The following is a 12615-nucleotide window of genomic DNA, read 5'->3' as shown; positions in this document are numbered from 1 at the left end:
AAGATGACCAACATGTTCAGCAAAGTCACATGTTACTAGGGTTGCCAGGTCCCTTCGAGATGTGGTGGGGGGATGAGGGGAACACTCTGTGAGCCAGAAGCATCACCCCTGACATGCCAATGTCACCGTAAGTGACACCACACACTGTACCGACAAAGAAGCCAATTAGAGGGGGAAAATCAAAGAAAGGAACTACACAAACTATTAGGGCCAAGCAATCAACCATCAGAAAATATGGAGGAGACAATTTGAAATTGAACACGCAGGAGCCCAAGCTGTATAAGGAGTACAAGGACAGACGTCATGTGGAAGAAAATGAGAAAAATCACTACAGAAAGGAACTAGAATATGGTACCATTGCAGGGATTGTGTGTGTGTATTGGTAGGCTGTATATCTTGTGTTTTTCTAGTTTTTCATACTGTTACAGGGAAACCTAAAAGATGGCTGTTTCAAACATAATTAGTAGTACTGGTTTCTATAAGAATATTCCTAACCTTGCCTTGTTAATTTGCCCATAAATTAATTGAAAATGAATTTATTATTGGTAATTGTAGTATGTTTTCCTCCTGCCAACAGGCAGGAGCCCACAAAACTGGGGGATCCCCCACCCCCCGCTGGGGACTAGTGACCCTACATGCTACAGTCCCTCCTAGACTATTTCACTTCATGCTAAAATTGTCCATGCAGGGGGAAGTATATTCTTTAAAGTCCCTGAGGTGGAGAAGGTTGTTTTTTATACACTCTGGTATGATGTGGGGAAATGTGATGACATCAGCATGCCAGGAGACCATGGAAGGCTCTCAATAGGCTTCACTGAGGCTAATCCATTCTCAGCTGTTCAACTAATAGGAAGAGCCTGGCCACAAGGAGCAAAGACTTTCTGCCCTTCCCTTGTTGTTGCACTAGGTACAGTCCAAAATGCACTAGGCTGGCACATGGGAATCAAGAGGGGGACTTCATCCAGCATCCACCTGCTGGAGGAACTGGTGATGAAGTTAGTGGCTGCACCTGTGACAGGAACTTGGGGTTCAGCTATGGTAGCCAACTTCCAGGTGGGGGCTGGAGATCTCCCAGAATTACTTCCCCTGGAGAGAAGGGCTGCTTTTGTGTGTGTGTGGGGGGGGGCTATGGCATTATATGCCTCCCCGACCCCACCTTCCCCAGGCTCCACCCCCAAATCTCTAGGAATTTCCCAACTTGGAGCTGGCAGCCCTAGGCTCAGCAGGCAAAGCCTAGGTTGGAATCTTCTGAGGCTTTGTGGTGGCAACAGCCATTGAGGTTAAGGACTGCTTCCCTGTCAAGAGTTTGATTTGCAGCTTTTAGGTTCCTGAGCTTACTGCCTTTAAACATGTTCTGTTCCTAACAAATCTCTCCCTCAAAAAAGAAAGTTATTTAATTAACTTATTTCAATATTTATATCCTGTTCTTCTTTGTAAAGCAGATTTCAGCAATCACCAAAAAAAAGCCCCCGATATTAAAATGCACAATAAAATAATATCACACGTCTAATTATTTTTGTCGAACCTTATAAAGCCAACCACTGTCAATCAAACCAGCTTGCCCGTTATCTCTTTTTCCCGCAGGCATTCAGACAGTCAAAGTGGGGGGGGGGGGAAATTAATGAACGGACTTCTGACCTTTTATTTTCTCTCAGTGCCTTTTCTCCTTTCTTCCACGAGATGGTCGGCTTCGGAGAGGCTTGTGGCTTGCACTCCACAGCAACTTCTTGGCCAATGGTGACGATGATGGTTTTCTTAAGTTGACTTGGTGGGAAGGTTGGAGCAGAGGCTGTTCAACAAGGAAAGAGTTTAGTCTTATGGGAGAATCGCCAGCTTTCATCATAGAAACATAGAGCTGGAAGGGAACCCCGAGGGTCATCTAGTCCAACCCCCTGCACAATGCAGGAAATTCACAACCACCTCTCCCCCCCCCCACGCAGTGACCCCTCTATGCCCAGGAAAAGGCAAAAAACCTCCAGGCTTGAATTGTATCTGTTTGCTATAGCTCTCAGGGATTCTGGATCGCTGATCCTAGCATAGCATGATCACTTCTTGAGGTGGAAGAAAAAGGGAGATGGCTTCAGTTCTAATTAGACTCTATTTCATCTGTGGCCCATGTTGCATAATGAATAATCTAAATCCACCTGTAAATAACTGGCCTAGTGTCTACCCCACCCCACCCCACTGGACACCATCGGCCCCATTTCACATAGTGTTGCCACGAAGCCATTCCAGATTGCCCTCTCAAAGAGACTCTTTTACTCTCAATGCTTTGCTGGACTGTGAATTGTGTGTCAGGGTAATGGACAGAGCTGTGGTCCTAAGCCGAGTGCCCCATGCTGGACTATGGACTGTGTACTGTGGCCAGGGCAGCCTTGTGCCACAGGCACATGCCAAACCAGATCTGGACCCAAGACTACAGATGACTTCTGCTCGTGTTCCGCTCTGCATCTGCACAAGCACCGTGATGCGGACCAGAAGCCCTGGTCTCCATGAACACAGAAACAGCAGCAGACCAGAGAGGAGCCATGTTCTGTAAGAGGACACATGTTCCTGCAAAGAAGCCATGAAGGGATCGCTTCTCCACCACGCAGCACATTCCTTTCTCCCCTGAGTCATCCTTAAACAAAGACTGTTGCCCAGCCAGAAACAAAAGATGTGATCAGCCTCCCTGCCACTGATCCAGAAGACACCCATAACAAGCATTGAATAATTAAAGTGATTGCACCCTCTTTTTCCCTTCCCTTATCTCACCCCTTCCCCAAGAAGTGTCACTCCCTTACACATATCATCCCTAAATTGTCCAACCATCGTTTCCTTTGTCCTATCCATCATAAGGTATTGTTTTTTTCCTTCTACATTTCCTGGGAACCAGTGACCACCCAGTTTACGCCTCAGGTCACAAAACTGGCTACTTAAAGGAAACTCTCTGCACATGCAGTGGAGCTTTCACCCCCACCCCACCTTTCAGGTTCCATTCCTGATCAGTTTGGGACCACTCCACGTGTGTTGCTAGCCTGTTCATGATCCACTCCCCCTCTCTTCCTCTTCCCTTTTCGCTGCATGGTCTACTCATCTTGCCAGATAGGTAACGTATCACCCACCAACAATATTCCTGCTAATGCGAAAGTCACTATCTTTTCCCTGCCTAATTCTTCCTAGCTCTGTATCGAATGTGTGTTAATCATTGTTGCATGACTTGGAATTATTAAGTAAAAGACCAATTATCACAGCAACCTGGTCTCCTCCTCTATTCACGGGCTCTGGGAATTCTCACTCTGGTATACACAGGTCATGTCCATGTGCTATATGTCAATTGCCCTTTAATATCATAATTCCCCCAAGCTTGATAAGAATTAAGGAAATTTGGCTAACACACTGTGCAGGACTATCTGGCAGAACTTGACCTAAGTTAATAGCAGATTCTTAATAAACTGGAAATAGAGAGAGGAACTTTCTGAAATTCTGGAACTACACACCCAAAATCCTCAGCTCGGCGCTGGTGTAAATGGCTCCATGCTTGTTTTCTGCTACACACTGGTACATTCCAGCATCCGACTGATTGACACTGTGGATCATCAGTACACCATTAACCATCTCAATCCTGCTCTGTAATGGAATAGAAAAATAATTCTACAAAAGCAAACAAAACCAGAAAAATTTGTTGGGTTTTCAGCTTCAGAAGGAAGTAGAGTAGGGGGGGAAAGGTGTTACAATGGATTAAACGTGCTTATTGTACTCAACAGGCAGTATCTTATTTAAGTTTGTCAGAAGTTTCTCTAGCTTATGGGAGCCTTCACCCAGCCTTAACAGCCACTTAAGCTGGAGGAAGACATCAAACTTTGCTTAATGGAATGGTAGGGTATACACCAATGGTCTTGGCTTTTCCTTTCTTTTGTCTTTGGGGAAATGCTATCACTGAGAGCTTGGCTCCTGTCTATGTCAGCCTTGACTATGTCTATGGCTCCTTGTCTATGTCAGCCAATCAAGAGTGGGTGAGTAGAATGGGGGAAATACGCACAAGATCACATGAAGTTGCCTTCTCCTGAATCAGACTCTTGGTCAATCAAGGTCAGTAATGTCTACTCAGTTTGGTATAGTGGTTAAGAGCGCGGACCCTAATCTGGGAGAACCGGGTTTGATTCCCCACTCCTCCACATGCAGCTGCTGGCGTGACCTTGGGGCAGTCACAGCTCTCTTGGAGCTTTCTCAGCCCTACCTACCTCACAGGGTGTCTGTTGTGGGGAGGGGAAGGAAAAGGAGATTGTAAGTCACTCTGAGATTCCGTGTGAAGGGTGGGGTATAAATCCAATCTCTTTTTCTTCTTCTTCTAAAATACTTTGGATGCAGGTAAGGGCATGCAATGGTTGCCAAAGTATACTTGGAAGTGCACAGGAAGCCATTGATGCAGTCTCAGGGATCATAAAGGGAGTTTCCCAGAGGTCATAGGACCTCCACACTGCACACACCTGTACCCCACGCACAAGAAGTCTACTGAATTATAATCAGTGCTGTGTGTATTATAATTATAACCATACTTGTGCGTGTTCTCCATTATGAGATGGGAGAATTCCATGCCAAAACATTTCTGTGGTGTGATAGGCAGAAAGATGCATCGTGTGTAAAGTATCCTGCTTCCCCCCAGAGTGGGCAACGAGACATACACAGTGCTGAAGGGTCTAGAGGTTTTCTCTCAGTGGCCACATTAATTTAATGAAAGCAAGGAGAACTGGAAGCAAATGAAAACTACTGTGTACTTACCTCCTGCAAGAACGACACTCCATTTTTTAGCCAGTGATAGGTGGGCCGTGGCTTTCCAGTCGCTTTACATTCCCATCGAAGTTGATCCCCACTGTCTAGCTGGGTATCATTAAGCCTGTCCACCCAATGCGGGTACGCTGCCAACAGAAAAGGAAGAGGATCACAGTGTTTATTGTTGCTGAACTAGGCTGCTTTACCTAACATTCTGAAGGTTCAGTGATCGATTTATCACTGAGAGCCTGGCTCCTGTCAATGTCAGCCAATCAAGAGTGGATGAGTAGAATGGGGGGAATACACACAAGATCATGTGAAGCTGCCTTCTCCTGAATCAGACCCTTGGTCCATCAGGGTCAGTAATGTCTACTCAGACTGGCAGCGACTCTTCAGAGTCCTAGGTGGAGGTCTTTCCCATCACCTACTACCTGGTCCTTTTGACTGGAGATGGCAGGGAAGGAACCTTCTGGATGCCAAGCAGATGCTCTACCACTGAGCCATGGTGCCTCCCTTGTGAGAAACCAGTTCTCACAAGATGTTATAGAAAAAGCTAAACAGTCCAGAGGTCAGAGTAGTGCTTTGGTTGCCGATATCCAGTTGGGGCCTGGAGCTCTCCTGGAATTACAACTGGACTTCAGACCACAAGGATCAGTTTCCCTGGAGAAAATGGCAGCTTTGGAGCGAGGACTGTATAGTGCCACATCCCCGCTGAGCTCCCTCCCCTCCCCAAACTCCACCCTCGCCAGGCATCACCCAAGCCTAAGGTGGCAGCCCTGCGTGAACCTGGGATCAGATACTATATGGCAAGGCCTGGAGAAGGAGGAGGAGGAGGAGATTGGATTTAAATGCCGCCCTTCACTTGGCGTCTCAGCGTGGCTTACAATCTCCTTTCCCTTTCCCTCCACACAACAGATTCCCTGTGAGGCTGGTGGGGCTGAGAGAGCTCTTTTCAGAACTGTCCTTGAGGGAACAGCTCTGACAGAACTATGGCTTGCCCAAGATCATCCAGCTCTGACAGAACTATGGCTTGCCCAAGATCATCCAGCTCTGACAGAACTATGGCTTGCCCAAGATCATCCAGCAGCTGCAAGTGGAGGAGTGGGGAATCAAACCCGGTTGTCCCAGATAAGAGGTCGTGCACTTAACCACCACACCAAACTGGCAGAGATCTTGTGGATTTCAGACCACAAATTGATTCTTCTTTACTGATGCTCTACTAATACGAGAGTGCTAAAGAAATCCTAGTTTGGAGGCTTAAGGCTGTGACACAATCTCAACCTTCACACTGAGGTGTGTGATTTTGACCTCACACGTCACAAAATGGCTGAGAGGCCTGAGGTAGACTGAATCCATTATCTGCAGCTCTTTGTAATGTTTATTATTTATTTGTTTAATTGAATTTTTAAAACACCCTTCCATATAAATAGGGCAAAGGGCAGCAGTGTATATCAAAGGCCAGTTTACCAATTCACAACTTCCAGATTCATAATTTAACTTACCAGTTAAAACAACAATACTTATAACCAATAGATGGCGATAAGTTACCTGGAGCATGCCACCGCCTAGTGGGGAAAGAGGTAGGGGGAAAGACAGGAGTGCCACCTTGATGGAACGGTCGCTGTCCTCAGCCAAACGCCTGGTGGAACATCTCTGCCTTACATGCCCTGTGGAACTACATTATGTCCCACAGGATATGGATGTTATTTGGTAGAGAGTTCCACCAGGTTGAGGCCAGAGCAGAAATTTCCCTGGCCTTGGTCAAGGACAGCCAGGTATTTCTTGGGCCAGGGACCACCAGAAGGTTCTTATCAAGTGAGCATGATGCTCTTCAGGGAGTGTACCAGGAGAAGATACATGGGTCCTTGACCATTAACGCCTTAAAGGTCAACACCATAACCTTGAGGCTGATCCAGTACTCTAATATGTAATGGGAATTCAACCATAACTAATTATTTTATTTACTTATTCTTACACTGGCAAACAAAGCCTTCCTATAAGAACCTCAAAGGTGTTGGTAGAAGGCTCCCAGGTAATCTGGGTACTGACCAGGCTGAGACACTCATACAAAAGTGTGAAGAAAAACTTACGCAAATGCATTAGGAGTAGATTCCCAACCACAAGCCAAATTCCAGTGTTTCTTCAGGTAGTAAAAAAACAATCAAAAAGAACCAGTTTTTGGTGGCAGAAGTCTACCTGTTTCATAACGCCCAGGACCAGTTTCAAACACTCAGAGTCTGGCTCAAACATGTATTGTTATTAATCACTAATGTTTTCATTATCCGAGCAAATGTTTTTCTGCCTCAAGCATTTAACTGCCTGTAGTGATGTAAATGTTCCTTAGTGAAACTGTGGCAACCCACAGACTACTACAATACTTCAGTGCTTCTCTTGGAGACACTTTCAGAGGGTAGCTGTGTTGATCTGAAGTAGAGCTGCTTGATTCGAGTCCCGTAGCACCCTAGAGATCCGCAAGATTTTTTGGGAGATAAGCTTTTGAGGGTCAAAGCTCCCTTCATCAGATACAACTAGGAATGGAGATCCATGTGTCCTTAGACTCCAGTCTGAAGGTGGGAGGGATGTTGCAATGAAAGGAAACCATGCTTTTCTGGATCACTTTTCCTTGGCAAAAACTAAAAATGAATACACTACAGTGGCTGAGGTTAAAAAAGGACCTCAAAGTCAAAATAAGTAGACTTTTTAGGATAATAATAATTAATAATTATTGTATGGCAGTGTGTGTAGTATAGCCAGGGGATCTTAAGATTGTCTGGCAGTCAGAAGTTCTAGCTCTTTTAGCATTATGCACCACTAGGTGGCGAGCTACACTTTTTAGGAAGTTTGTTATGACCCAGGTTTAAAAAGAAAACTCTTATGTAGTTAAGTGACTGCATATTGGATCTGTCAGGCAGAAGCTTGCCTTAGACTGGAGGAAGTTGCACTAGCTTAAGCAGCCTTTCTCCAGGCTAAGGAGCCCTTCCTCCATCTTAAGTAATTCCATTGTTGGAAGAACAGTCACTTAAGTCAGCAGAAGGCTCCTTAACGCTGATGAAAGGCTTTACACTTTTCTTAGAGGAGTGGTAGGTCATTGGGTTGGATCCAGCACCAAATTTCCATTTAAGCTAAAGCTCTTGTGCCAGACGAAATGCAAGAAAAAAGTCCATGGTAGCTGCTGGCAGTAAGTGAAAACTTATTGCAAATCCACTTGGTTTCCCCCAAGTTCTTTGCGGGGAAGAAGAAGAAGAAGAAGAAGAAGAAGAAGAAGAAGAAGAAGAAGAAGAAGAAGAAGAAGAAGAAGAAGAAGAAGAAGAAGAAGAAGAAGAAGAAGAAGAAAACAACAACTACCTGAAGGAGTCTCAGAGTGGTTTACAACCTCCTGCCCTGTGATGAAAAAGAAGAAGAGAAGAGATTGGATTTATACCCTGCCCTTCACTTGGAGTCTCAGGGCGGCTTACAAACTCCTTTCCCTTCCCCTCCTCACAACAGACACCCTGTGAGGTAGGCGGGGCTGAGAGAGCTCTTTCGAGAACTGCTCTTGACAGAACAGCTCTGAAATAACTTGTAACTGATCCAAGGTCCCACTAGAAGCTGCATGCGGAAGAGTGGGGAATCAAACATGGTTCTCTCAGATTAGAGTCCACGTTCCTAACCACTACACCAAAAAGATAGGCTCCCCTGTTTTACGCAGCCTCTGGTTAACTCTAGGGAGCTGGCCAGCTGTTCTAACTCCTTCAAGTAACCTGTTGTCAAGTTGATGTTTCAGTTGGTTTAACTGTTCTATTTATTGCATTGATTTATGTGTATTGTGTGCGTATCTACTGTATTTTAAATGTTGTCAACCACCCCATGTCCCCTGCGGGGAGAGGGTGCAGGTGTTAAATAAACATTCCAGAACCACCCCCCAGTGCAAATGGGGTGACTTTTTAATTCCAGATCCACAGCATTTTGTGGCACCAGAACATCCTCTGGATCTCATTTACAAAACTCTTTCCACTAGGGATGCCAACCTCCAGGTGGGGCCTGGGGATCTCCTGGAATTACAACTCATCTCCAGACTACAGAGGTCAATCCCTCTGGATAAAATGGATGCTTTGGAGGATGGATTCTATGCCCTCGTACCCCACTGAGATCCCTGTCCTCCCTGTATTCTATCCCCAAATCTCCAGGAGTTTCCCAACCTGGATGTGGCAACCCTGCCTCTCTGCACAAAGATTCTGGCGTCCTGAAGAGTCTTCTGTAGAGTCCCCTGCCCACATGCCTCTTTCAGAATCCCATTTTCCCCGTCTAACAAAACGGTTTAGCAACAACAGACGACGCTGTGGGCTTAAGGCCTTAATAACTATTCTACAGATGCCAAATTCCAAGGGAAAAAAGCCAGCTCAAATTAATAAGGCTTAACTCATTAATCCAAAGCACTGAAGAGGAAAGCCGTTCAAATCTCTTCTGTATGGCATTGCAGAAGATCAGGTGTCAATGGCCCTGACACCAAGGAATGCAGAATAATATATCTGGCAGGGCTGGTTAGTAATTGAGAATCAGCACAGTGAAGGATCTATTTTGGACAGAATAAAATCAATAAAGCACTTTAATAGCAGCTCCTCAGCTGGATGGAACTTAAGAATAAATCTTGCAATCTATTTGGTATTTGACCAGTCACCAATCAGGGTCCCGAGAAGCTGCAAAAAGACATGACAGTTCTGCCCGGAACACTGGTTGCAAAGAATATAAATCAAGTTGATTTTTAGTCTTGAGTCTCAAGATAGCCGAAGGAGGATTGGTCTGCAATTTGGACATGTATTGAAAAGTTAAGGGGAATTGTGTGTGTGTATCCAAGAAACCTGTAGAAAAACAAAATGATCCTGGGTGTAAAATAGGGTTGCCAACATCCAGGTGGTGGCTGGAGATATCCCAGAATTACAGATTATCTCCAGATTACAAGAGATCAATTCCTGTGGAGAAAATGGCTGCCTTGGAAGGTGGACTGTGTGGCATTGCACCCCACTGAGGTCTCTCTCCTCTCCAAACACCACCCACTCCAGGGTCAACCCCCTACATCTCCAGGTACTTCCCAACCCATAGTTGGCAATCTTAGTGTAAAATAATGAAGTTCAGAACTTTATTCATAAGAACATAAGAGACGTCAATGTTGGATCAGGCCAAAGGCCCATCCAGTCCAACACTCTGTGTCACACAGTGGCCAGAAATACCAGGTGCCATCAGGAGGTCCACCAGTGGGGCCAGGACATTAGAAGACCTCCCACTGTTGACCCCCCCAAGCACCAAGATGACAGAGCATCACTTGCCCCAGAGTCCCTATCTATACCTTGTGGCTAATAGCCACTGATGTACCTCTGCTCCATATGCTTATCTAATTCCATTTTGAAGCCGTCCATGCTTGTAGCCGCCACAACCTCCTGTGGCAGTGAATTCCATGTGTTAATCACTCTTTGGGTGAAGAAGTACTTCCTTTTATCCGTTCTAACCCGACCGCTCAGCAGTTTCATTGAGTGAAATTCAGAACATACCATGTATACAGCGATAGGTCCAAACCCCTCCAAGATTTCAAAAGAAATCTCAGTTGCCTTTCCCTTTTTTCAATCCCTTGCAACATGCAAAATCTGCTTCTGAAAGTTGGGGGACTCCCTTGGGAAAGCTGAGGAACCCTCATAAGAGCGGGGAGTGATTTATATCATTTCCCCTTTGACATTAGCTGAGGAAACAAACTCCAACTGGGCACCTACAGCTGAAAAACACAGAAATGTAAAGCTTGATTCAAGAGGTCCCAACCCAAAGAGTCTTCAGCAGTCACCTCTATTTTACTACTTTACACAGAAAGTGATTAAAATGTGGGGGAATGCACAGGAATGCAGTTCTGGCTGGCTTCTGAGTTGGCCAAGCCCTCTACAGCCAAAACCTCTGCGTGCGTGGCTACAGAGGGAAGGCCTGGAGAGCGACCCCTGTTGACTCCAAGGCGGGTGGGCTAGGAGGGCCCTGGAATTCCCGGGCCTGTCCAAGGGCCGTTTTGTCCGGGCTCCCCACAGCCGTGGGGCACTCGGGCAAGCCAAGGGAAGGCATCGGGATGTGGCCTAATATGCTAAAGAGCTATGCTGTCAGGGTGTGGCCTAATATGCTAATGAGCTTCTGCTATTGGGTGTGGCCTATTATGCTAATACATTCATGCTGGGCTTTTTCTACAAAAAAAGCCCTGCTGCCAGAGGATGTTATGATGGCTACAGGAATAAACAGCTTCAAAGGGGGATTAGATAGATTCAGTGAGGATAAGTCTGTCAATGGCTACTAGCCATGGTGACTGAGGGGAACCTCCACATTCAGAGGCATTAAGCCTCTGAATCCCAGAGCCAGAAGCAATATTCCCTCTAAGCTGTGGAGTCTTGTGAGCAAAAATTCTACTTTGTGAGCTACTGGCATTAAAGTTGTGAGTGAGCGATTTGCCTGCTGCATAAATTAGCTTGCTCTGGAGCCATGTTTCCTCAGCTTAGACAAAAATGTTTGAGCCAGAGGCTAGAAAACTGTGAGCTAGCTCACACTAACTCAGCTTAGAGGGAACAGTGGCCAGGAGACAACATCAGGGGAAGGTCTCGGCCTCTATGCCCTGTTGCTGGACCTCCAGAAGAACAGGTTGTCCACTGTGGGAGACAGGATGCTAGACTAGATGGACCACTGGTCTGAACCAGCAGGGCTCTTCTTATGTTCTTATGTGAGGGAAAGATGGTAGGGAAGATGCTAGCATGACACCCAGTTTGCAAAGTATGCAAAACTGAATTATTTAAGAGGGCTTTTTTACACAGGCAATAGTGTGGCCTGGTACAAAAGGCTTCAAAAAGTTACTTGGATAAATTAGTGGGGACTGTGGTCTGTATTACTGTGCATAGTTTGCTGTGGCTTGATCCTATTGTGTAATGTTGCATCATTTAATGTGCCATGTTAGCACTTATGCTCTGCTTCAGTTCTGTTTTTAGACATCCCAAATCCCATTTCAGTGTTTGTATTGTATTAATGTTGATTGGATTAACTCAATCTGTGTAATCCGCCTTGAGTCCAAGAAAGGCAGACTGTTAATCACCTAAATAAAATTAAATAGATATATATGCTTACTAGGAGTAAGGCTCGATGTGGGAAGAAATACAATGAGCTCTAGAAGGAAGCTCCAGGTGAGTGTCCCGGCTGTGGCTGGTGGGGCAGCAGAGGGAAGGAGAAAATAGAGGGAGGCAAGCCATGTTTATTTCCTTCTGCTTAGCTATAAGGCAGGGCTGTCTAAAGTCATTTTGCTGCCCCAAGTGGGTACTATGGGAGGAAAGCCTCATGGTAACAGGTATGGTTCCCTCCACCTCTGACTTATGTTGATTTTGGGTTATGCAGTGACAGCTAAGGTAGAAAAGCACCTCCTCCTATGCCATGTCATCTGGGTTCCAAGGGTCTGGAGAGTTGTTCCATAGCCAGTTACAGGGTTGCCAACTCTGGGTTGGGAAATACCTGTAGATTTGAGGGGTAGAGCCTGGGGAGGGCAGGGTTTGGGGTGTGGAGGGACCTCAGCAGGGTATAATACTATAGAGTCCATTGCCCAAAGCAGCCATTTTTTCCAGGAGAACTGATCTTGGAGATCTCCAGGTGCTGCCTGGAGGCTGGCAATACATAGGGAAGGACCAGTCCTGTAGATCTGAGGGGTAGAGCCTGGGGAGGGCAGGGTTTGGGGTGCAGAGGGACCTCAACAGGGTATAATTCCATAGAGTCCATTGCCCAAAGCAGCCATTCTCTCCAGGAGAACAGAACTTGGAGATCTCCAGGTGCTGCCTGGAGACTGGCAATACTAAGGGGAGGGCCAGACCTGTAGATCTGAGGGGT

General features: G+C 46.0%; 1 protein-coding gene across 1 annotated transcript in view; it reads right to left on the bottom strand.

Moving 5' to 3' along the window:
• Positions 1–3552: 3552 nt before the first annotated feature.
• LOC107111397 (contactin-5-like) overlaps positions 3553–12615 on the bottom strand; it is a gene marked incomplete at its 3' end in the record, with an annotated part of 38144 nt that continues 29081 nt past the window's right edge. Inside the window, exons 3-4 of the mRNA XM_015412362.1 lie at positions 4762–4898; positions 3553–3609 (exon numbers count right to left, since the gene is read on the bottom strand). Coding sequence (XP_015267848.1) covers positions 3553–3609; positions 4762–4898 — 194 coding nt within the window. The remainder of the gene's footprint in view (positions 3610–4761; positions 4899–12615) is intronic.

The sequence above is a fragment of the Gekko japonicus genome, unplaced genomic scaffold (assembly GCF_001447785.1).
Source record: "Gekko japonicus isolate JY-2015 unplaced genomic scaffold, Gekko_japonicus_V1.1 scaffold4448, whole genome shotgun sequence".
NCBI classification, from domain to species: Eukaryota; Metazoa; Chordata; class Lepidosauria; order Squamata; family Gekkonidae; genus Gekko; species Gekko japonicus.
This window is presented reverse-complemented; position numbering and strand designations above follow the sequence as displayed.